Source organism: Gracilinanus agilis, chromosome 6 (assembly GCF_016433145.1).
Source record: "Gracilinanus agilis isolate LMUSP501 chromosome 6, AgileGrace, whole genome shotgun sequence".
Taxonomy (NCBI): Eukaryota; Metazoa; Chordata; class Mammalia; order Didelphimorphia; family Didelphidae; genus Gracilinanus; species Gracilinanus agilis.
Genome location: NC_058135.1, coordinates 257,986,748 through 258,013,153, shown reverse-complemented (window position 1 = coordinate 258,013,153; position 26,406 = coordinate 257,986,748). Strand labels below are relative to the sequence as shown.

The following is a 26,406-nucleotide window of genomic DNA, read 5'->3' as shown; positions in this document are numbered from 1 at the left end:
CCATGGGCAAGTCACTTGACCCCCCATTGCCCACCCTTACCACTCTTCCACCTAGGAGCCAATACACAGAAGTTAAGGTCTAATAAATAAATGAATGAATGAATGAATGAATGAATGAATAGAATTTTAAAAAAGAAGGTAAACAGGCTGCCTGAGAAGGGATCCAGCCTGACCAAATCAGTTTTTCGGGGGATAAATAGAGATCCCTATTTGAATCTATGGCATTGGTACTCACAATGGGGCCCCAGAACAGCCGCTGGATAGCAGCATTGATGATCTCATGCTCACTGTTTCCATCTTTTGTCCACTCACTGGACCACTGCCTTGGTCTATTGAGTTTGGGGCTTCCCAGGTGGCCGCTTGGCATCCTGCAAGTTCCATTCTGTTCACTGACATCTCCATCTGTCCTTCATCCTTGCCTGGCATCTGTTTAAGTCAGGATTCGAGTTCAAATACTGACTACTGTAACCTTGGGCAAATCACTTAATTCCTATAAGGTTTGACTTTGTATTTGTGGAATGAGGAGGTGGGATGAGTTACCCTTTAAAGACCCTTCCAAGCCCTCCAGAATCTGTCAGTCCACAACCTTAAAAATCATTAATTATACCCTCTCTTGAGGCTGGCAATCGTTTGGCATTTGATGGCTCATAAAAACCATTTTCTCCATAGTTGTAATCGCCATAGTTTGCTTTGAATCTTTGTCGCAACTTCTCGAGAGCTGCTGCCTCTGCCCCTGCCTGGCAAGGGCCAGGTTGGCACCCCAGCCACGGGTATCGCCCATCTGTGTGATTATGCTTACCTTCAGTACAGAGAGTTGTCATTTTCTTCTGCAGCCTTCATTTACCTTGAGAAAACCTGGAGGGGCAAGAAATTTTGGTGCAATTCATTTGGAGCGCCCTTAGTAGAAGTGGAGGGCGTTGGGTTTCTTTCTGGCTGTTTTTCTGGACTGGCCTCTCTCCATTTATCATGCTTTCTTTCCTTTCCCTGCTTGCTACTCTGAACCAGCCTTAGTCTGCCCTCTAAGTACTACCACATGTTGCAGGAGAAAGGAGCTGGGGGTGGGATTCCAAGGAGTTGGGAAGGGAAGGAATACACTCCCAGAGGTGGGTGCAGTAGCATTTAAAAATTCTCTGGCTCTAGTCATCAGCCTTTGCAGGAAGGACAAGCACTTGGGAGGAGAATGAAGGCAGGCTCTGCGAGGGGCCATGTGAATCTCAGAGGTCAGAGTTAGCCAAAAAGATAGGAAGGGGGCAGAGAGGCAAAGCCGGGTCCTGAGCAGAGCTCAGGCCCTGGAGAACAATCAAAGATTCGGACACAGTCCCCACTCCTACCCTCCTGCTCCTGGCCTTGACTTCAGAAGAGTCCACCTTAAAAGCTTTTTGTTGATGGGTGTCCTTTCAGATGCCCTGGAGCAGTGATTCCCAAAGTGGGTGCCACTGCCCCCTGGTGGGTGCTGCAGCGATCCAGGGAGGTGGTGATGGCCACAAGTGCATTTATCTTTCCTATTAATTGCTATTAAAATTTTTAAAAATTAATTTCCAGGGGGCTAAGTAATATTTTTTTCTGGAAAGGGGGCAGTAGGCCAAAAAAGTTTGGGAACCACTGCCCTGGAGCCTTCAGGGGCTTCATTGCTTGCCCCATCCCCTTACCATGGGATCTGGCAGAGGGCAGATATTGCCGTGGCATCTCCAGATAGGCCACCTGCTTCTAGCTCCCATTCTTTGCAGCAGCATCATGGGAGCACAGGACCCCAAATTTAGAACTGAAAGGATCTTTATTGACTGTCTGTCCCAACAGACTTATTTTATAGATGAGGAAACTAAGACCTTCCCATGGCCACATAGGAAGTGTGGTGTTCCTAACTCCATATAAAATTCATTTCCCACCATCCCAGAACCTTTTCACCTTCTTCTCATCCTTCCTTCCTTTCTCCAAACTATTGTTCACACCTCACCTCTCCATACCTCAAAATACCTTGTTAAATAAATACATAAAATAAAAACTATATATTTCCAAACTTCGGTTTTATTTAAGATTATCCACACACCTGCTCAGCTTGCTCATATTTCTGAAATGGACTTGTATTTTCAGGCAAAATGTCACCTGAGTTGGGTGATGGCACATAACTCCGATAGATGGTGAGATTCTAGTACATAAGAATTGCCCGAGTCCTTTCCTCTGCAGAGCCCCAATCTTTCCTGGATGTTACTTCATTTATCCTTAAAACTTTTGTAAGATGGGAAAAGAGGCAGAGATTTCTTCCGTGGCTCCCTCGCACCCATTTTATAGATGGGCAAAGTAAAGCCTGGGCATAAGGAAGGTAGGTGGGCCTGGTTCATCCGTGTCAGAGCTGATATTAGAACCGAGTGGGTCAACGAGACAATTCCCAGCCACAGAAAGGGCCAAGGGAAGTGACCACCACTAACCAATGAGAATGCCAGCAAGGCTCACCTTTGCTTTTAAGGGCTGCACTTGGGGGGTTTCTGGCACTCATACAAGGACGATTCTAAAGGAAAGAGCTGGGCAGTGTTCTCAGCCAACTTATCAAAATGTTGGAGGGGGGGAAACCGTCAAACATTCAACCTGAGTCAGAGTTGGACAACAGAAAGTCCATAGAGCAGGCTGGGAAAACTCCTGGGGAGCCGATCCTCAAACCAAGAGAACCTGGAGCCCAGGAGAATGTTACAGCTGGAAAGAACCTCGTAGGCTGTCTTCTCGAGTGCCCTCATTTTATAGATGAGAGAATGGAGGCCCAAAGAAGTGAAATGATTCCCCAGTGAGTCATGCAGAACTGGTAGGATATGAATCTAGGCCTTCTGGCTCCAAATTCCCCATTTTTTCCACACTTCCTTGCAAGGAAAGAGAATGTTCACAGTGGCAAAGACCTTCGAGGCCATCTATTCTGTACTCTTCATTGGACAGATGAGGAAACTGAGACCCAGAGGAGAAATTAAGGCAACTCAGGTCACCATCCAAATTCAGTCTTTCCTTCAACAAGTGGTGACCAGGTCTGTTCTTGGTTCCTCTCGTGTCTCTATCTTCATTGGAAAAGAACTTCTCGGGCTTCCAGCAAACCTCTCTCTCATTGGAGCTGCCATTTTGACAGCCTTTGCTATGCCCTATCATCCCTTGGCCAACTTCCTCTGGCTCCATATTTTCTACGCTCTTCTAATGGAGCAAAACCAACCTAATGTCCAAGTCTATGAACTTGATGGAATAAAAATGAAACTTGCTCAAAGTCTTCAACACCGTTACATGGAGACCTTGCTGGGCAAGAGATTGCGTGTTAGAGTCTTTCTTCTTTTGGCCTCCTCTGTTCTCACCTTTGATTCATGGAAGTGGTCAACAAGATTCATTCATTGTGGCAGTGGCATGAAGGAAATGTGTATAAATGCAGAGTTATACCTATATATACAACATCTCAGAGGGAGCCCAGAAATAAATATACATCTGTGCATATTGAGCCACGCACATATTTGTGTGGCTGGAAGGGGAAGGCCAAAGACCGGAGCCCTCCTCGCCCAGGTAAGGTGCCAAGAGCTCCAGTCACCAGGGCATGGCCAGGTGAGAAGAGAAGCAAACCAGCCTCTGTGGCAGCATTCGTCAGGGTTATGGAATGAGTTACTCTACCCGAGCAGGGCTGCTAATTAGAAGCTGGGAACAAACCTGCTGGCATTCTCTAAACACACACACACACACACACACACACACACACACACACACACACACACACACTCACTCACACTCTAATTTGTTGGGTTGTTGTTGCAATGAAAGCCTCTTTCATTCCCCCCATTCAAAGCTCGGGGAATGTTGACCCTGAACACAAGCCCTGGGGAATGTGGGGCCGTGGATTCTGGCATCTGTGGGGAGAAAAAAGCCAGCACACACACACTCACACAACCACCACCACCACCCCCATCACTGGCCTTCCCATCCTTTCAAACAAGCACTAAGACCCAAACCTTTCAAAGCAAACACTTGCCCAGAGCCCTAATGAAAACCAGAGGGCACCCGTGGAAACGCTCTGGAGTCTACACGGAGCCAAAGGTTGGGGTCTGGAGGGAGCAGGCTGCAGACCTGGGGCCCCTTATCTGTTGGGCTTTCATTCTGTCCCCAGAAACCCTTCATCATCAGCCACTCAGACATGAGCCACCTCAGGCCGCCATCTTTCATCAGGGCTCTCGAGAATCCTGAACTTCTCGTGGCAACGCTGTTCTCATCGGAGGGTGATTAATAGAGTGCTGGGGGGAGGGAGGAAGAGTGAGAGAAGCCAGCCTTGTGGGTGGGCATGTGTGCCCGCATGGGCATGCACTCGCTCAACATGAAAAACCCTCCTGAGATGTGTCGTCGTTCTGTCGTTTTCTCGCTCATATCTGACTCTTCGTGGCTCCTTTTTGGGGTTTTCTCAGCAGATACTGGAGTGGTTTGCCGTGTCCTCCAGCTCATTTTACAGAGGAGGAGACTGAGGCAAATCGGATTAAATGACTTGCTTAGGGTTACAGAACTAATTAAGTGTCTGAGGCCAGATTTGAACTTGGGTCTTCCTGACTCCCAGCCCAAGGCTCCCTCCACTCCACACCTAGCTGCCTCCTCAGATGTCGACATGGTCAAAAATGGCTCAGCCTGACTCAAGAAGTTCTGAGTTTTCTATCTCCACTGCAACAGGAGAGAGTTAGTTGAAAGAATGCTGTTTTGGTGGTCCAAGGGTCTGGGTTCAAATCCAAGCTTGTTGCTTCCTACCTATGCTGTGGATCATTGAATATGTCACTTAATTTTCCTAGATCTCTCTTTTGACATCTATTAAATGAAATTAAGAGTCATAGTAGGCCCTTAAGCTCCCTTTCAGCCCAAATTTCTTTGTCCTGTGATCCTAATTGATTTAGCATTGCTGGGCCTCAGTTGTCTCATCTGTCAAATGAGGGGGTTAGAGTAAGATGATTCTGGGGCTCCAGTCACTTGTAAATTGATGCTCTTTTGATTAGGCAGAGCTGGATCTTAGACACCTGGGAAATTGGGCAGAAAGGATTCCTGTATCAGCCCTGAGTTGAACTAAACCCAGGAATCTTAACCTTTTTTTTGCATCCAGAGACACAAAGACCCCTTTGGCAATCTGGTGAAGCCAGTGGACCCCTTCTCAGAATACGCATTTATTATTTTTTAATTTTTTTTACTTTTTTTCCCCATGGTTACACAATTCTTGTTGTCTCTTCCTCTCCTCTTCCCTTCCCCCATACTGGAGTTGACAAGCAAGAATAATCTTTTTTGAATAATGAAAGGAAATGTTCATTTTGGGTTCAAGGTTAGTGAAAATAAAGCTGTAATTTGGTTTCTCATCCAAGTTCGTAGACCTTTCAGGGTCCGTGGACCCAGGGAAGAACCTCTGAACTCAATGATAGTTGGGTCCCCGTTCAACTCTGAAATTCTTGGAATCTATCGTAGAAAACAGCCATAGCAAACAGATTTGATTGAACTAAAGAGACAAGTTCCCTGTCTCCCTCGAAGCCTGGGGTGCCCAGGTGTAAACAACCAGAAACGTCAGAAGAACTGTCACCTGGCTGATCCGGCAAACCATTATGAGTGCCCCCAGAGCAAACAGTGTTGCCATTATTGTCTTCTTCAATAATAGTCTTTTATCTGAGCCTCGCTGGGACAATAAGTCAAAGGAAGCCACAGTCCCTGCCCATGGGGTGTATCATTCAGCAAGACAAGCCAGGCAGAAAACCAGCAGCGAGGGATGATGGGCAAACCTCACCTTGGCTGGAGGTATTCTGGAAGACACCCAAAACCTCTCCTCTCTTTGATGTCCATTTTTTCTCTAGATGGTGGGTCCTTTTTCCGCTTTCTCACCAGATCAACCCACAGGAGCATGACGATGAGGAAAGAAAGAGGATGGTCTAGAGCAGTGATTCCCTAAGTGGGCGCCACCGCCCCCTGGTGGGTGCTTCAGGATTCCAGGGGAGCGGTGATGGCCACGCTTTTTTTTTTGTATTACATTATATTCTGAATTCAATAAATAGTTTCATAATTTCCAGGGTGCTAAGTAATATTTTTTCTGGAAAGGGGACGGTAGGCCAAAAAAGCTTGGGAACCACTGCTCTAGAGGCTACTTGAAACATAGAAAATCAACCATAAAATACATTTAACTTCTCATGAAGGATCAATGATTTTGTTACTAAAGGTACTCCCTCCACCAAGGCAGATTTGACCCTGCAAGCCTTAGTCGCCACTCTTCCAGAGTTGCTGCACGCAGGCTGCAAAGCCTGGTGGTGAGCATCTCCCAACTTAGCTAGGCCAGCACTAAAATAAAAACTATCTAGCCCAGCACCAGTCTGGGCAGGAAGCCTTCTGGGCTTGGCAGGACCTGCCAGGGGTTGTATTTCTGTTGCCACAGCCTTGGAGAACCCAGACTCGTCTCCTGTGAGCTCATAGATCTAGAATCCAAAGGGATCTTAGAGATCATCAAGTCCAAACCCCTCGTTTTACAGATGAGGAAACTGAGGCCCACAGAGGAAAAAAAGTCTTCCTAAAGAAGGTGGTCCTTGAGCTTGGTTTGGAAGGAAACCGGGGATTCCAAGGAACTGGAGATGATGCAGGACATTCCAAGGGTGAAATTGGGAAGTGGAATGTTCTGTGGAATTCAAAGGGCCACTCTAGTCTCCTAAACAAATTATAAAATTGAAAACTGGGAAGGATTTTAAAGGTCACTTAATGCAGGGATTTTTTTTTAATAACTGCATTTCAGTACTGTCGATTTCCTTTGTAATCCCATGTATTCTACTTCCTACACTTACAGATATTCTGAGAAGAGGCCCATAGGCGTCCCCAGACTAGCCAATGAGTCCTTAGTGCCCCAAAGGTCAAGAACCCCTGATCTAATGCACTTCATTTGATAGAAGAGAGATAGGAGGTTAAGAGAGGTGCAGACACTTCTCCAGTGTCGCTCAGCTGAAAGATGCTGGACATGGGACTCTAATTCAGATCTCCTGGCTCTGACCTAGGCCAATGAATTTTCCTCTAAATAACATGTCAACTGCTCATTTGGGTTTTTTGTGGGGTTCCCACAGTTGGCATATTCCTATTTTGTAAAAGCTGTATATCTGCAGGTGCCATGGAAATCTCTAGAAGCTGGGCAGAGGTGGCAAAGGATTGAATGGACCGAGGAAAGAAGGGCAGAAAACGGAGAGGGCACCAGACAGCTCTTTCCAAGGGAACATTTTGAGCCTCCTTTTTCCTTGCCCCCAACATTGACCTTAACCTGAGCCTGGAAAACCAAAGGGTACAGACAACACTACTCCCAGCCTTGCCCACCCCCTTCTCCAGCCTAGTTTCATCCTTTGCAGGGCCATATTTTCTACCCTCCACCTTGTAACCATTCTTTCAGCCTCCAATAGCCACCATTTTTTCCGTAACAAACAATTCCCGTGTCCTGGGACGCCCCTTCTCCCTTCCCCTTGGTCGCCACCGTCCTCCCGCCATGGCCCAACAGCTTAGGAAGCTGGCACGTCAGACACGGGTGCCCTCCCCTCCTCCTCTCCAGGCACAAAAAGGACCAGTTCCCTCTCCGGCCAGAGATGGGCCCGCCACGTTTCCCTTCCCTTGGGACGCTGCCCTCCGTACCAGGGAACACAGGTCCTTTTCAGAACTGGGAAGGTGATTGGAAAACCCACTTGGGCTTTGCCCGTGGCTGAATTATCAATGTCCCCCTTCTCAGAAGCGCAGCAGCGGCCGTGTACCTCCTGCCACCAGGAGCTGCAGCTGCACTGCCGGCGCTCTTGCCTAATTGGAGGGGAACAAAAAGACCTCTGTGGCTTCCTCCACGGCGGAAATCCAGATAATCCCGAGCCGGGTCCCCGGCCTTGTAGGTAGAGGAGGCGGCGGTTGTTTCTTTGTGGGGAATTCAAACCGAAGAAGGGTCCTCGTTTTAAAAAATTAGACATTTATTCTTGTGTTCATTATGCAGGAGGTCTAAATGAATTAACTAATTATAGCTAAGTATCGCGTTTCCAGCGAGAGTGGCCATTCCCTTCTGGGGATTCTAATTCCATTCTAAGCTCTCTATTAATTTATAAGATGGGAATACATCTATTGTTTGTAGCCATTAACGCCAGGCGGGAGCCTGTGTCGACTGTCAGCGCCGTGGCCACTGCAGAGAGAGGGATCGGGCAGAAGCGGGGTGCGGGTGGAACCCCACTTTAGACCACTGGCTTATGTTCCACAGGTTATGCATAGATGGAATGTGGATGGATCCAGCCCTCTTTTAAATGTAGGCGAAGGGGTTGCTATTTAATCAAGGGAGTGTTTAAACTGAAAAGAGCCTTTGGGATCTTCTAGTCCAAGGGTTCTTAAACCGAATTTGGGTAAGGGAAAAAAAACAAAAACCCTTCATCTTTCTTTTTTCTAATCTCTAATTAAAATGTAGCATGTCATTTTGAGTGCTTTTGAAAATATTGTCATTTAAAATTACATAGGTCATTTCAAGGAAGTATATTCAATAAATGAAATACATTTTCATAATTTTTATTTTTTTATAATTTTAAATAATATGGGTCCATGGGTTTCACCAGATCCACAAAGGCGTCCAGGACACCAAAAAGCTTAAGAATCCCCTCTCTAGCCCAACCTCTTTATTTCGCAAATCTGCGGAGGGTTAAGTGACTTGTTCCAATCACACAGTTAACCAGTGCAGCGTCAAGAGTAGAGCCCAAATATTCATTCCACTCTTTTTTCACAAGTGAATGCTTTTGTAAAGCAGCACATCATTCCTGTGGCTTGTCTCTTCTGACACACCAGTAGCCACCCCACAGTGGGCTTTGTTTCCATAAGAACCTCTGGTTTGGGAAGTCACCAGCCATGTTGATTTTTGTTCCTCCACTGGACTTGGATGACTCTGCAAGAGGGAGTTAGGCCAATGGCTTTGTGTTCCTTCTACCTCACTTAAATCCAATTCACCAACAAATAAAGAGATTACCCATCATCCACTATTTTACCCCAATATTGTGATGTCATCCATCCTTTTAAGAAATGAAGGATGAACAACAACAATGTATGTGTGTGCGTCTACACACATTTTTAGGGTTATAGTTCTGGATACACCCACACATAATTTAAATGCATATTTTCATCTATACATATGATATAGTCTGGGAGAGGTAAAGAAATGAAGGATGAACAACAACAATGTATGTGTGTGCGTCTACACACATTTTTAGGGTTATCGTTCTGGATATACCCACACATAATTTAAATGCATATTTTCATCTATACATATGATATAGTCTGGGAGAGGTAAATCTCCAACATAACAGGAATGTTTTTTAAAATTATCAGTCCCTACCTAGCTGTGCAACTTCAGGTAAAATTTTAACCTCTCTGGGCCTCAGATTCCTCCTCTGTCAGGATTTGAACTAAGAAGCCTTTTAGAATCTCAGATTCATTAAAGGGATCTTATGATAATCTCCCATTTGAATTTCATACTGGCTCTACCAAAACTGAACTCCAAAATATGTTGTTTTAGCTTGAAAAAAATTCTCAGTCCCTTTTTTTTAAAACCTTCCATTCTATCTTAGAATCAATAGTGTATATTGATTCCAAGGCAGAAGTAAGGAGTAAGGACTAGGCAATGGGTGTTAAGCGACTTGCCCAGAGTCATACTGGAAATGTCAGAGGTCAGATTGGAACCCAGAACCTCCCTTCTCTAAGCCTGGCTTTCTGTACACTGAGACGCCTAGCTACCTCTGAGCCAGTGCTTTACTGTACAAAAATGAGAGGAGATTAGAGGATTCTTATACTTTTAGGGTTAAATAAATTGAGGTAGCATCCTGGTACCATGGAGAGAGTGATGAATTTGGAGTCGGAGGACCTGAGTTTGAATCTCGATAAAGACACAATCTAATGGAGGATCCCCTCAAAGGAGCTCCAGAAACCTAATACAAGAGACCCTATTAATCCCTTGGCAGCTTGGAATTCAGATTTCTAGCAGAAGAAGACAAATCTCCCAATTGTGAATATTGGTGTGATTCCAGGCAGGGATGCTGAGAAGGAACTTTACCTGGAGATGTTGCTGCCGTCCCTCCAAGCCAGGAAAGTGCAGCTTGGGCTAGGGATGTCCTCTTCAGAGACCCCTGATTGAATTACAGCCTGCTTTTCAATTGGAGCCCATGTTTTATTCACAAGCCCATAATGCCAGACAGAATGCAGGTATTGGCGGGCGAGGTTCAGATGGATTATTGGACTCAGAAAACGCTCATTATGTATCGTGCTGCCGTCTCCTTGTTCCACTCGATCACCCCCCTTTGTCGCTTTGCCTTTACTCCTGAGGGATTTTGCTACTGGAAGCCTCAAAGCAGCGAGCAGATTGCTATTGTGCCCGGCTTCTCTTAGAGAGGGGAGGCTGGGGGAAGACTGGTTCAAAGGGGAAGCCAAGCATCCAAAACATTGTGATGAGGTGGGGGACTCTAAAAGGAAATCTCCATTCAGATAGTCCCGGACTGCCAAAGCCCATCGTTCCTTTATCGACAGCTTTACAAATGCCCTCGTAGCCAGCCTGATTCAGAATAGCTATCGATTGCTTACATTTTGTGTACATCATCACCGCTCATGCCTGAGAGAATGGCCCCAGCACCAAAGACTGCAGAGGTGCAGATCTCTGCCAGTGAAAGCACCGTGAAGATTCTGGCTCCAGATGGAGGAATCCGTATCCCGGGAGGGGAAAATGGGACTATGACAGTAGGGAGACCCTGTTGGACTCAAAGTCCAAAGATCCAGATTCCAGTTTCAGTTCTGTCATTTATTGGTCGGGTGGTCTTGGGGGGTCATTTTCCTTCTGGGCTTCAGTTTTCTCATTTGTGTGTTGGACTAGACTATCTCTAAGGTCAACTCAACTCAAGAAATGTTTATTTAAGCACTTGCTATCTGCCGGATGCTGGGGACACAAAGACAAAAAGAAATCAGTTCCTGCCCTCAAGTTGATTACAATCTGCCGGTCCTGCCCTTTAAATTAAAATTCTGAGATTTCCAAACGAGAGGCAGAAGGATGAAATTGAGGGAAGACTAGAGCAGAGGAAGAAGGCTTAGCCTAGAGCCCCCTCCTTCATACAGCTTGTGCTGACCCAGCTCAGGGAGCCAGATAGGCACTTACTCCCTTGAGTGTAGAGACCAAGTTACTCAGAATCCTCCATCGCCCGTTACATCCTGCAGGGGTTCCTCAGTTTCCCTTTTTTAATGTAGCTGCGTGACCAACATGAACTTGGCCCTTTGTCACTTTGAGATTTGCTCATCTGTAAAATGGGAGAGAGGGATGGTGTACTTACTTGTACCGCCTCCCTCACAAGACTGATCAGTAACAGCAAACAGGCACGAAGAACTGAGTCCAGGATTTGCCTCTGAGACTTTGAGATGTATCTCAAAAATGTCTCTGACTCTCAGTTCTCCATCCATAAAATGAGTGCATTATCCTAGTGGATCTCAGTGGTTCCTGCCATCTCTAAATCTATGATCCTGTGATCTCTGGAAATCACTGTATAACTGTAAAGCCAGTCATTCAGTCCACCAACATTTGCTGAGCATCTGCTATGTGCCAGGCACTGAGCTAAACACCGGGTTCTGCGGATGAGTGCTGTTTGCATAGCTCTTCCCTTGGGAGGGAAGAGAGTTCTGTGTTCGACACATTTTCTGAAAAGTGAAAGCAACACTAGGGAGCAAATGTGTGGGTTTTTTTTTTTTTCCTGTCTTCACTTTCCCTCCCCGTTCTCGACTCTGAAGTTGCCACACCTAACTCAGTTGGAGCTACAGACACTGACTCTCCCATCCTTGTTTGTGCTGAACTTGTGACTCATGGTCATTTCCACCACCAACCTCCATTTAAGGGTCATTAAAACAGCCTCATGATGTCAGTGTTAGAGGGGAAAGGAGGACCACAGACCTAAAGGCAGAAGGGAATTTGGGGTCCCTTCATTTACAGATGAGGAGATTGAGGCACTGGGATGGTCGAGTGACTGACCCAAGGTCACCCAGCTAAGAAGTGGGAAGCCAGCCAGAACCAGGGAGTGCCAATCTGTTGATCAGACAAGTCCACACTGACGGGGAAAATCTGGAAATCCCTCAGTTAAGCAAGGACCTGTCGATGGCCCCTTTCCAGAACTCTGGCATCTTAGAAACCTTTTTAATTTCTCTGGATGGGAGATGACTTGAGCAGTAAAAGTTTGCTCTGCCAGTGTGCAGGCTCTTGCTTTATTAACAACACTCGGGACTTTTTAGCTTTAAAGCACATTACAGTCATGGGAAGATGACTTCTTGCTTGCTCCTACCTTAGGAAGGGTAGCATTAGCCCCATTTGGTTTATGAGCCAGGTTGATAAAGGCATTCAGAGTTGAGTTGGTTGTCAGTTTGAGCTTATCTTCCCTGGATGCTCAGCTTCTTCTTATTCATGAGTTTAAGATGTAAACATTAAAAGGTAGGCACAGTGCCTGACACATAGTAGTCACTTAAAAAACGTTTGTTGACTGGCATTGATGATCAAAACACCTCAAATCTTTTGAGCCTAGAAATTGTATTTTACAACCCTGGTTGAATTGCTTTTTCAAAGCATGATCATATATAGAGCAGAAGGGGAGCTTAGACACCCTCTGATCTAATCCTCTTATAGTTTCAATCAGTGCTTCCCAAACTTTTTTGGCCTACCGCCCCCTTTTCAGAAAAAATATTATTTAGCCTCTCTGGAAATTAATTTTTTTTTAATTTTAATAGCAATTAATAGGAAAGATAAATGCACCCGTGGCCATCACCGCCCCACTGGATCACTGCAGCACCCACCAGGGGGCGGTGGTGCCCACTTTGGGAATCACTGGTTTAAATGACTTGCTTAAGATGATGCAATTACCAGGGCAGGTAGATGGCTTAGTGGATAGAGAGCCAGGCTGGAGGATGAGAAGTCCTGGGTTCAAGTCTGGCCTTAGACACTTCCTGGACAAGTCACTTCACCCCCATTGCCTAACCCTTACCACTCTTTTGCCTTGGAACCAATATTCAGTATCAAGTCTAAGACAGAAGGTAAGGGTTAAAAAAAAAAAAAAAAGATAACACACTTTTTGAGTTTGGATTTGAACTTGGATCTTTCTGACTCCAGAATCAAAGAGCTCTAGCCACTGCACCACCTCACTGCCTCTCTAGAATTGTCTTAGTGCAAGTCTTCCAAGACTTCAGAATTCCCTGGTCATCTTAAGCAGCCCACAAATCCCTGTTCTAGTCAGTTCCCATGACTTTTGTTGCTCATTGACTTTTGAGAGCAGTAATTAGAGGTAGGAATGCTAAATCTCCTGTAATTGCAAAGAAATGAAGTAAGGCGGCATAACTGTATATATACAGACATATAAATATATAAAACCGAACATACGATGTTTTTAATAATATTTTCTTTTTCTCCTATTACATGTAAAAACAATTTTAGTTTTAGTTTTCAGTTCCAATTCTCTCTCTTCTTCTGACCCTTTCCCTGCCCTCCCCCCTCCCCGAGGCGAGCAATCTGATATCGATTTTCCGTGTGTAATCATCATGAAATGTTTTTTAACATTACTGTACATATTACTGTATTCCCTGGAACCAAGACTGGGTTAGGAATATCTCTTCATCTAAAAATATATTTTATTAATGGTTTGTTTTTATGGTAGTCAGTTCTTGACTCGACTCTCACAGCTACCCAAGAACTTCTAAGCTTCCCCTCATCGTTGTTATTTCAATCGGGCCCTACTCTTTGGGGTCTCATTTGGGGTTTTCTTGGTAAAGATCCTGGAGTGGTTTTTCATCTCCTTCTCCAATTCACTTGACAGATGAGGAAACTGAGTCAAACAAGGGGACGTGATTTGCCTGGGGTCATAGAGGTAGTAAGTGGCTGAGGCCAGATTTGAACTCAGGAAGATGAGTCTTCCTGACTCCAAGCCCAGTGCTCTATCCATTGCACCACCTCCTTGTCCCTAATCAAGAAAATCCACTCAGCAAAACTAGCCAGTCCAGGAACTTCACCTGACATCGTATGTAGACAGAATTCTGTGCCCGCAGCCCTCCACCTCACTGCCAAGAGTGCCATTGTCCACTCTCTGGAACCATTTTTGCATTGATGTTGTAATTGTATATGTTGTTTCCTCCTTCTGCTTTTTGCACCCTTCCCATACATTCCCCCTGCTTCCACCACGTGTCTCTGAATTTCTCACTCGTCGTATTCTATTACCCCAACCTCTTCTTGTCTACTTGTGTGGCATAGTTCGTGTAGTCCCTTCCCAATCAAGGGACGAGATTTCTCATGGAAGAATTCTGCAATTTTGATCCAAATCAGAGCCATTTAAGAAAGATATTTTGGAGGGATAGCTATGTAGCATAGCGAATAGAGCACCAAGCCTGGATTCAGGAGAATCTGGATTCAAATTTGGCTTCAGGCACTTCCTAACTGTGTGACCCTGGACGAGTCACCTAACCCCCCATTGCCTAGCCCTTACCGTTCTTCTGCCTTGGAACCAATACTTAGTGTCCATTCTAAGACAGAAAGTAAAGATTTTTTTTTAAACCCTTAATTTCTGTGTATTGGCTCGTTGGTGGAAGAGTGGTAAGGGTGGGCAATGGGGGTCAAGTGACTTTCCCAGGGTCACACAGCTAGGAAGTGTCTGAGGCCGGATTTGAACCTAGGACCTCCCCTCTCTAGGCCTGACTCTCAATCCACTGAGCTACCCAGCTGCCCCAGAAAGTAAAGATTTAAAAAGACAAAAGAACGGCCTCAGACACTTCCCAGCTGTGTGACCCTGGACAAGTCACTTGACCCCCATTGCCTACCCTTACCACTCTTCCACCTATAAGTCAATACACAGAAGTTAAGGGTTTAAAATAAAAAAAAATAAAAAATAGAAAAAAAGACAAAAGAAGGCGATATTTTGGAGGTCTGGGAGGGCAGTGAGAAAAGTGGCCAGTCAATACAAATGTTCATACAGAAGGTCAGTGGGTCCTAGGCTCTGCCCCCTTTCAGAGATGCCATGGTGGGAAAGCATGTGTGGAAAGCCAGTTCTTTCCCATGAAGGGTCCGGGACCCCCTTCCTTTCTCTCTGCCTCTACAGAGTTTTGAGGCCCAAGAAAATAAGCCTCAGTAGTTGTGTTTATTTTTATGAGAGGGAGAAAAATGGTGCCTTGAGCTTTTTTTTTTTTAACCTGACACCAGGCCTGTTTTTTCTCCACTCAGTCTCCAAGTGTCACACGCTTAGGTTACCCACACAGTGCTCGCCCAAACAAACCCCCTACCACGCAGGGGGCAGAATTTCCAGGCCCCCTGTACATACAAATAGGGGTTTGCCTCAACATCTATCCATAAGCAGATATATTATTAGAGCAGAGGAGCAGAAAATGTTACAACAAAGCCACTTTTGTTTCTCTGTTAGAAACCTTAGACCAAAATCCAACAATCTTCCTTTATGTCTCAGAGGTTGCGAGGGGAAGGGCGATTTCTTAGAGGTCCCAGAATTAGGGGAAATTCACCAGGGATCAGACAGGTTTTCAGTTGTTGGGGTTGGGGAGGTTTTCCCCCTTTAATCATTCTTTTAACTTTGTCCATCCAACTGTCACCCCTGGCCTGGGACGATAGTTTATTTTCAGTCTGTGTTTCATTAACCTCCTGTTTTTCCCTTTGACTGCTCCCCATTTGATTTGTGTCTGTCTGCGTTGTTTTTTTAGTCGATTATAAGTTGAGTAAAGCCATCGCCGTTAGGGAGAGGCCCCTCTTCCTTTTCACAGGATAATAGGAACTCTAGTAGAAGCGTTGAGTGGGGGAAGGAGTTTGCTGGCAAATCTTTAACAACCAGCTCTGAGGGGAAATAATATATACAGGACATACTTTTTTTTTAAATCCTCACCTTCCATTTTAGAATCAATACTGTGTATTGGTTCCAAGGCAGAGCAATAGGGCTAGACAGTTGAGGTTAAGTGACTTGCCCAGGGTCACACAGCTAGACAGTGTCTGTGGATAGATTTGAACCTAGGACCTCTCATTCTAGGCTTGGCTCTCTCTCCACTGCACCACCTAGGTGCCCCATACAGGGCACACTTTTAAGTTTAATTCATGTCATTAATAACCTCTTCATCACTTTTTAAAATCTTGGACAATCAACAAAGCGATACAAAGTAATAACAATAACAAACTAATATCAAACCCAAATGTATAGCATTTCCCAGGTATAAATGATCACACTGAAAATTTAACTGACTCTTACTAATTCTCGATGGCTCCATTATCCCAGGGAGTAAATATTTGAGGCAGGATTTGAACTCAGGTCTCCCTGACTTCAACACCAGTGCTCTGGCTATTAATGAAAATGAACAGCGTGACTAGTCCTGGGTGGGATTGGTCAAAGTTGCCGAAAGCCAAATTTTGGTTGATGTGGCCAGAAAAGCTTCCCAACAATTAGTGCTGTCCACAAGTGGAATGGCTCGCCTCAAGATGCGGTCGGTGCCTCTCCTCGGAGGTCTGCCAGCAGAGGCTAAATGACCATTTGTTTGTTCTAGTAGGGATTCTTTGGGGGTATGGGTTGAAGGAGATGACCACTGAGGACCCTTCCAACTCAAAAACTCTATGATTGTGGCAGGGAAGACCTCAGGGGAGAATTCTAGGACCTCAGAATAGGAAGGACCTCTCATCCGCCCACACCTGAATCTCCTTTACCACATGCTTCAGGAAGTAGCCATCCATCCTCTGCTTAGACATCCAGAGGTGAAGAGAGTTTTCAGCAGACAGAAGGAAGGAGAAGGCTGCCTTTTGACAGAGGGAAGAACTGCTTTCCCAGCCCTGGGCAGTGGGAAAAACCAAGGCATGTCTGCAAAAAGAGAGACTTCAGTTACCACAGGGACTCCTTGGTGCCTTTGGCTATAGAACACTTGGGGACTTGAAGGATATTTCTTGAACCCATAAGTGTGGGTGAGGACATCTGGCAGCCCAGAAGGCCAGAGGAATAGGAGAAAGTTAGAGAAATTTGGGAGGAAAACCAAGAAATTCAGTTCTCTTTTTATGCTTACAGGTTGCCAACAGAAAAAGCATTTTGATATATGGATAAAATTTCACATTTAATATTCAAGAAAGAAGAATATTTTTTTAACTTCTAAATTCCCAAACAGAGCCCCTAATCAGCACATGCAGGGCATTAAAGCTCAGTGGAACCAACTTTGGAAAATGTCGAGTTCAATAAAGCATTATGGGAGGAAGGAGAGGAACATAACGTCCACGGGGCAGGGAAGGGAGCTAAGGATTGTCCGGGGCATTCTCTTCCCAGTTTATCTCTCCTTGAAGTGACTGCTGTGGGCTTTGATAAGAGAGCCCCGCTTTCCCAAGCTGGGCCTAATCTGTAGGCACTCCTGCTAGGTAGAGAGAGGCCACGTTTATAACTGAGCGATGCTCTCAGAACTCTGAGGGGAGCAGAAGCTTGGCTCCGGCACTCCGGGCTTCCGCGTGACTCTCGGCTGTGGCCAGGGTTCAGGGAGGAGACATTAACTGGCTGGACCAAAAGCCTGATGGGAGGGATTTGGACCACTCTAGGGGGGAGCCAATGGTGAAGACAAATAGCAAGGAAAAGACACTGAGTTCAGATGAAAAGGTGGATGATGCTGGTGTCCGCTAATAGCCTACCAGGGGTCAGACTCTGAGCAAACTGGGATGTGCAGCTCTGAGCTGGGGCATTTGGCTTTTTGGTAAATCACCAGCAGAGCTTTGCTGTCATCTGGGAGGAATGTTGAAAAGATAACACAGGCCTGGCCTCATTAGGGTGGAGATGGGGATTAACTAGAGAGTGGAAGAAAGAGAAAGCAGCCAGTACCAATAAGAAATTTTTCCATCATCAGCACCTGCACAGAATTTCCTATCTTAGATACACCAAGATAGTTCCAAGGAGATGAAGAGTATAAAAGCCTTTTGTGAACCATCAGGCATTGTGTGGGCGCTTCAGATTAGTATCTAGGAGTCATCATCCTGAAGAGTATCATTTAATTATCCACAGTCACTCAGCTGTTTTTGTTGTTGTTATCAAACCTTTATCTTAGAATCAATAGTGGGTATTGGTTGGTTCCAAGGCAGAAGAGCTGTAAGGGCTAGGCAATGAGGGTTGAATGACTTGCCCAGAGTCACACAGCTAGAAAGCGTCTGAGGCCACATTAGAACCCATGTCCTCCCATCTCCAGGCTTGGCTTTCAAACCACTGAGCCACCTAGCTACTCCCTCACTCAGCTGTTTTCGACAAAGCCAGGAGTGGACATGCCACTCCTCCTCTTCCTTCCAGGGTCCTGGCCCAGTGGAGTTTTCTGACTCCCGTGTGACCTTCCTTCTTTTTCCTAAGCTACCTGAGAACCATACAATCCTCCTGTTGGTGGCAAATGAGATTTCCTTGCTGGCAGTGGATCATGTGACTTGGAATTAGTAGGAAACCTAAAGATCATCCATTGTGACCCTCTCATTATACAGATGAGTAAATTAAGGCTCAGAGGTTAAGCAACTTCTTCAAGGTCCTGCAGTTAATTCATTAGCTTTTAGATACAAGGCATCATGGAAGGAAAGATTGGAAGGAAAGGAAGGAAAGATAGGAAGGAAGGAAGGAAGGAAGGAAGGAAGGAAGGAAGAAGGAAGGAAGGAAGGAAGAGAAAGGAAGGAAGGAAGGAAGGAAGAGGAAGGAAGGAAGAGAGGGAGGGAGGGAGGAAGGAAGAGAGGGAGGGAGGGAGGAAGGAAGGAAGAAAGGGAAAGAGAGAGAAAGAGGAAGGAAGGCAAGTCCCTGCCCTCAGGAAATATCCATTTTATTGGTGGGATACAAAATGTGCCCATGTAAGTAAATAAAAAATAATACAAAGCAATTTCATGAAAGAGTAAGGCTTTTGGAGGAGAGTTCAACAGAGTATCAAGAAAGATGTTCATGTAAGAGGTGGCTCTTGAGTTATGATAATAAGTATCCTAATCAGGATTTGAACCCAGGTCTTCTTGACTCCAAATCCAGTGCTTGCTACACCATGCTAGTTCCCCCTCCTGAAGTTAGTAGGAAATTCTTTGAAGTGTAATTTGAGGAAATGAAGAGCACACTTGTCTACTTGTGCTTCTCTAAGCCTATGGTAAGAAAGACCCGCCTTTAGGCCTATCTTTGATGTATACCAGCTGTGTGACTCTGGGTAAAGGCCACTTAATTCCTCTGACCTTGTTTGCAAAAATAAGGATAATAGTGTCTAATTTATGTAGTTGTTGTTGAATGAATACTTAGTGGCTGGTTAAGGGAATGGAAGAAGCTAATCTGAGGCAAACTGAAAGGTCCATAATTCCTGTCTTTTTCTTGTAATTTGGGGAATTCAGTGTGGGCCAGGGTGGGTTCTCTTCATTTGAGTCTGTTCCCTAGGTGGTCTTGGTGACGTTGTCCAAGACACACCAAGAGACAAAAGCCTCTCCTTTCTTGTCTGGACCAGATCCTCACAGACTATAGGGATTCCAGCTGAAGTCAGAGAGCTTTCTGCCACCCACAACCGAAAACTCTGCATTAAAATTTTGTTGTCCTCAAAGAGAGGAAGCCCTTGGCTGGAGCCTTTCTGACTTCCCTTAGCCCAAAGACATCCCAAGAGCCAGATCACCTTCATCCTGCCCCAGAAGCCATCTGAGGGCCCTCCCACAATTTCCCTGGACCATGCTCAGAGCTGCGGGGAACAGGCATGTGCCCTGAATAGTGAAGGGTTCCCTAGGACTGGTACCTCTCCTACTGGGCTCTAGAAAGCATCTGACCTGCCTGTTTGATCTTTTTTTCTCCATCTGGGATATTTGAGAAGATGCTTCCCTGGGAAACAGTTTCAAAAAGGTTTCTTATGTATTAAATGTCCATTTCACATATGTGTGTGAGTATACACATACATGTTTGTCTATGTGATCATGTAAATAAATATGTGAATATTTTCTGTGTTTATATTTACTAATTTATGCTCTCATTTGACCTTCCTAACCTAGCAGAATTCCATATACTCTTTGTGACGGCAACATGAAATATATCAGACCTAGAAAGAGATGTGTAAGCTATGTACCTCATATACACCAGATACCCAACACAAGGGGTACGTGGGGTTTAGCTGAGGAGTTCACATGGGAGCCAACAGTGAGGAATGCCCATTCCTAGCCCTTGCAAAAGCTTATCATTTCACATATGACTATGGAAAAGCAAATGCCAAATGGCAATTGAGATTCTGAGTCACTCCCAGCTCTGCTTGGCGTGGGTGATAGAATCCTATCGAGAAGTTTAGGTTTAGGAGAGACGGGAGAATAAGTGCTGCCCCCAGATTTACTCTGGAGCCAGAGATCCTCCAGATATTCTAGGTCTGCTGAGCAGCTACGACCTGACCCTGCTGGCAGGGAACCCAGAGATGCTTCTACTGCTTGACTGAGGTCGCAGAGTGATGCTCCCCACCCCAGGCCAGGGATCCCCAATTTTGGGGGCTCCTCTCTTCATACTCCCTATTGATCAGGGAAAGGAGAGGAGAGGTGACCACAATCATTAAGGGACAAAGAAACGATGATATTTTATAAGCCCTGGATGGCAGACAATGGCTGTGTGTCCTTGGGCAAGTCACCTCTTCTACCTGGATCTATTTCCTCATCTATAAAATCATTGGGCAGCTAAAGTGGCACAATGGATAGAACAAGAGCCCTGGAGTCAGGAAGATGAACGCAAATCCAGCCTCAAACTAGCTGTGTGACCCTCTGCAAGTCACTTCTCCTGCTTGCCTCAGTTTCCCCATCTGTAAAATGAGCTGCAAATCGAAAACCACTCTAGTATCTTGATCAAGAAAACGCCTAAATAGAGCATTGAACTGAACTGAGATGATGATGATGATCTCTAAGGTTCCATCCAATTCAAAGTTCTTTGATTTCCCCATTCTTTGCATAGCCTCACTCCTGCCAATCAGCAGCCAATATTTATTGAGAGTCTGTGATCCTGTGAAAGTAGATGGGCCTGAAAGGGAAAAAGGCCATATAAATTTGGAGTTCAAATCTTGCCCCAGCCACTTGTTCAACTCCAGGCAAACCATTTAATCTCTGTCTGCCTCAGTTTCCTTAACTATAAAAGGGGGATAATAATAACCCCTCCCTCACAGGGTTTTTGTGAAGATCATAAGTAAAGTGTCTAGCAAACCTTAATATGCTTATTATTATATGCATATTATATATTATATCATATATTATATATATTATAATATGCATATTAGTGGGCAACCTCACTGGAAAAGGCTTTGTTCTTATGGAGTCACCAAATGGCCAAACCAGGGCATCCTTAACCAAGCTGGAGTGGCTTCAGTCACGTCCCTTGTTCCCTTCTCTATACAAACTGAATGCTCTGCCAGTCTTATAGGAAATTCAGGGGGTGGGGGTTGTTCAAATGGTAAAAACTGGTCACTTTTTTAAACAACAACAAAAAAAGTTTACCTCCCTTCTTCCTTGACTAGGCAGGGGACCATGACGGGAATGTGGCGTGGCCTGGGAGATGTGCTCAATGTATTGGTTTTGCTGAAATGAATTTTTTTTAAATCTTTGCTACAAGAGAAAGCTTTGTGGGTAGGAGTGGGGAGAAGGGCATATTCGGAAATGAATGTGATGGAAAAGCAGAAGGCGTCGATTAAAAGAAAAAAAAAAAGAAGCTCTGTTCAGATGGGAGTCACCCAGAAAACATTTCCAGAGGTGGAGCCAAAATTTTTTTTCTGGAGTTTGACTGAGAGTGAGTAGAAAGCCACCAGTCAGTTCCAAACCGTCACCTACCTCTAGGATGACAGGTAGCTGGAACCAGCAGGTTTGAGAGATTCATCAGGACAGGAGGGAGGAGAGGGGGTGGCCTCACTTGGATTTCATTTTATTTTACTAGAAGGTGTCTGGGATGGGGGGCCGATTTATTGTATGTCCCACAGTGAGGGAGGAAAGAGAGACAGGAGCCTTGTCTATATGGGGCCAATGTGGGTTTGGTGCTGCTGAAATACCCATGGGAAGATTAAGCAGCAGAGATTTATGGCTGAAAGGAAATGGAGGGATGATGAAAAGATCATAGTTCTAGAACTGGAAGGAACCCCATGGAGCGTCTAGTCCAACTCCCTCATTTTAGAGATTAAAAGTGAATAGAGTGCTAGGTCTTGGTCAGGAAGGCTTGGGTTCAAATCTATTCTCAGATACTTCCTCACTGTGTGACCCTGGGCAAGTCACTTAACCCCAGTTGCCTAGCCCTGACTTCTCTTCTATCTTGGAACCAATATTTAATATTATTTCTAAGACAGAATATAAGGGGTTTTTTTCTTAAGTAATAGAATGCCAGGCCTTCAGTGGGGAAGACCTAAATTCAATTCTAGCCTCAGACTTCCTAGCTGTGTGACCCTGGGCAAGTCACTTAACCCCAGTTGCCTAGCCCTGACTTCTCTTCTATCTTGGAACCAATATTTAATATTATTTCTAAGACAGAATATAAGGGGTTTTTTTCTTAAGTGAATAGAATGCCAGGCCTTCAGTGGGGAAGACCTAAATTCAAATCTAGCCTCAAACTTCCTAGCTGTGTGACCCTGGACAAGTCACTTAACCCCAGTTGCCTAGCCCTGACTTCTCTTCTACCTTGGTACCAATATTTAATATTGTTTCTAAGACAGAATATAAGGGTTTTTTTTCTTAAGTGAATAGAATGCCAGGCCTTCAGTGGGGAAGACCTAAATTCAACTCTAGCCTCAGACTTCCTAGCTGTGTGACCCTGGACAAGTCACTTAAACTTAGATAGGGATAGTAAAATACCTACCTCCCAGGATTGTTGTGAAGACCAAATGAAATTATATTTATAAAAGGCTTAGCAAGGAGCCTGGCACTTAGAAGGTGCTATATAAATATAGATGAGGAAGTGAGTTCCCTAAGGTCACAAAGTTAGTAAGAGGAGGAGCTGGAATTTGAACCCAGGTCCTCTGACTCCAAATCTGGCAGTCTTTTCACTTCACACATTGCATCTTCTGTCATTCACAGATATAGAAACTTAGGTCCAGAGGCAGGGAAGTGAATTGCACAAGATCACTGAGCTTGGATCCCAAATTAAGGCTGGAAAGGGGACCTTAGAGCTCATCAAGTCCATTTGGTAGTTGAGAATGTTGAAGCCCAAAGAAAGTGAATAATTTGCTCCTGGCTACCCAGCTCATCAGGATGAAGAGGGATTTGAACCTAGGTCTTCCTGATGCCAAGGCCAGTGCTCTAACCATTTTACAACACAGCCTTGGCTATAGCGTTTTCTGGAATAGACTGTGGGGAAGCAGATGTGCCTGGAATTCAGAGAAAAGAGGTAGCTTGACCTTTGGGAAGAGAAAAATTCAGAGGTTTTCTTTTTTCTTTTTGTTTTGAAGCAAAGACCAATCTTTCATCACAGACTAGATAGAACCTACCCAGTTGGCCTTAAATATGGCCACTGAGTTTGTGGTAGCAAGCCCCCAGGCTTGACTAGCTCTTGCTCCAATGTCCGCAGGAGGAAGGTCCATTTGGAGAACTCTCTGTTACAGGAAGAGAGATGACAAGCGTGGGGAAAGAGCTTGGGCTACTCAGTGGGAAGGGACTGTCCCTGAATGCAAAGGCTTCCCTGGATGCATCCTGATGCTCAGCATCCTTCTCTCCCTGCCCAGGGTCCCCCCGCCAAGGGGTAGCCTACGATGAAAGGGAACTGACTTCTCTAGTGAAGGAGCTCGAAATCCCAGCCATCTTCTTTCCGTGGCTATTTGGGCAAGGGAGATCCAGGCTGGAGGCGCTTTGCCCGGGGATGGCTCATAAATCACGGCTGATTGTGGCCTCCGAGATGAGAAAGGCTGGTCTTGCCTCCTCCGAGGTCACATGCTCCTCCTGTGCTTGGTAAACACAAGGGACCATTCATTCACACACACACACACACACACACACACACACACACACACACGTGTCTCTCCAGGATTTCAGTGAAACCCGGTGCTTCAAGCCAAGCCATTGGTGATCGGAGCCCCTTGGAATGGTCCCCGACTGCACCTTGTGACCACAGATGCCCCTGTTTTGCCGTCTCCTTCACATACAATCAAAACTGAGCTTAATTTTAGAAATGGAGGATTGTGGGGACGGGGAATCAAGCCAGGGAGAAGAGCCTTTAAATGATTCCTTTGACCCAGCAAGCAGCTCCAAGAAAGGACTTTATTCTGTGGGGCACATTTCACTGCCTCCTCCTTCCTCCTCCTCCACCCCAACGCCCCTGGCTGCGGCTGGAAACACAGGGCACTCTTCTTGGTGTCCTGGATTGTTTAAATCTTTATTTCAGAAAGCCACCACAAGGAATGGGTGCTTTAACATATTTAAAAGACAATGTTTCAGCCCTATGGTGTTGGCGTTGAAGTAGGAGGGGGGATTTTTTTTTTTGCCTGGTTCCATAATGCTCATCTCTTCCGACCCCCATTGAGGTGCCAAGACATCAATTCATCAATTGGAATTCATTTTTTTTAACTTTCAAACATTTTTTGAGGTCTTTGGGTCGACCAGATACCAGGGCCGGGAAATCATCCACCTGAGAGAACGAGTGATCCTCATGCCTCTGGTCTTTTCTCGTCTGCCTGGAACCCCAAGTACAAGGAGAATCCCCGGGGCCTGCTCAGCTTTTCCCTGCTCATCCGCCAGTCTCATGTAAACCAGACTGTGTCTGGCTACCTGGCAACGGCACTTGGTCCTCCTGCTTGCCATGCCTTCCCAGGACACACCTTGCCTTTCCTTGGGGGGCAGAGGGGGAAGATGTTTGAGAAATCTCCTCCTCGTAGAAGAGGCGGCATGATATAGGGAGAACACACTCCCAATAAGATGTCACTAGTAGTGAGCAAAAAGGTGTAGCACAAATCCTAGCTCTCTTGTCTCCTAGCTGTTTGACTTGGCACCTGTCCCTAGGTCTCTCTGGACCTCAGTTTCTTCATCTAAAAAATTCGAGTCACATTTGCTCTCTTAGATCAATTCAATTCACAGCATTTCTTAGGTACCTACTACGTGTCAGGTCCGGGGCTAAGTGCTGGAGGTACAAGGACATAAGGGAAATGGGCCCTTCTCCCTCTCTGAGCTCGTTGGCTTGCATTCCAGTATTTGGGGATGTTCTCTCCCTTGCAGGAATGGATTAATGGTCAATGTTTATAGAGGGCTTTAAGGTTTATAAAGCATTTCTCACATACATTCTCAGTTCATACCAAAAAGACCTTCCAGGGGGCAGCTGGGTAGCTCAGTGGATTGAGAGCCAGGCCTAGAGACAGGAGGTCCTAGGTTCAAATCCAGCCTCAGACACTTCCCAGCTGTGTGACCCTGGGCAAGTCACTTGACACCCATTGCCCACCCTTACCACTCTTCTGCCTTGGAGCCAATACAGAAGTTAAGGGTTTAAAAAACAAAAAGACCTTCCCTCTTCTTTATCGTTGAGTGAGTGATGGCAGTATTGCCTTCAGTGATGCTCTGGGAGCCCAGGGAGCCATCGTTCCAGATGCCACGGAGGGTGGGGATCCTGGGGAGGAGGGAGGACAATAAAGGACATTTACTGAACGTTTTCAGGTCTTGTTACACAATACTTCAGGCTCTCTCATTGGAGCTCACCGATAACTCCATGAGAGACGTTTCGCAGGTATAATCCTTCCCATTTTAAGGATGAGGAGACTGAGGTGGTAACTTTATTCTGTGGGGCACATTTCCCTGCCTCCTCCTTCCAGATTCACATCTGAGATAGAGCTTAGGTGGAGCCTTGCTGACTCTCAATCTAGCGCTCTCTCCACTTTGCTAGGCTGCCTTGCCGAGAATCAGAATAGAGAAAACATGCCATTGTTGCTCTCCGGGACTTTGGCATGTGCTTTGATGCCAAGTTTGAACTGGGCTGCATTCCTGCTCATTTCCCAACTATTCCCCATCCCTGACTTTAAAGAAAAACAAACAAACAACAAAACCTTTACCTTCCATCTTAGAATCAATACTATGTTTTGGTTCCAAGGCAGAAGAGAGGTAAGGGCTAGGCAACTGAGGTGAAGGGACTTGCCCAGGGTCACACAGCTAGGAAGGTCAAATTGAGTCTTTAGGTCTGGCTCCCAATCCATTGATCCACATACCTGTCCCCAAGAGTGGTGATTTTAAGTGTTAGTTTCTACTTGAGGAAGAATCCTGTCTCCAGGGTCAGAGTACCCCGTTTCAAATCCCACTTTGGATGCTAATTACTTTTGTTACCTTGGACAGATATAATTTCACTTTCTCAGACCTCTGTTTCCTTGTCTTTAAATTAAGGGGGTTGAACTACCTCAAACCCAAGGTCCCTTCTGGTTCAAGATTTGTGGACCTGGGGCAGCGAGGTGGCACAGTAGATAAATTGCCAAGCCTCCAGTCAAGAGGACCCTGGT

The 26,406-nt window shown here is 45.5% G+C and overlaps 1 protein-coding gene across 1 annotated transcript in view; it reads left to right on the top strand.

Moving 5' to 3' along the window:
* Positions 1-26,406, top strand: part of ABTB2 (ankyrin repeat and BTB domain containing 2) — a 130,877-nt gene that overhangs the window by 1,098 nt on the left and 103,373 nt on the right. Inside the window, exons 2-3 of the mRNA XM_044681848.1 lie at positions 4,121-4,229; positions 7,715-7,861. Coding sequence (XP_044537783.1) covers positions 4,121-4,229; positions 7,715-7,861 — 256 coding nt within the window. The remainder of the gene's footprint in view (positions 1-4,120; positions 4,230-7,714; positions 7,862-26,406) is intronic.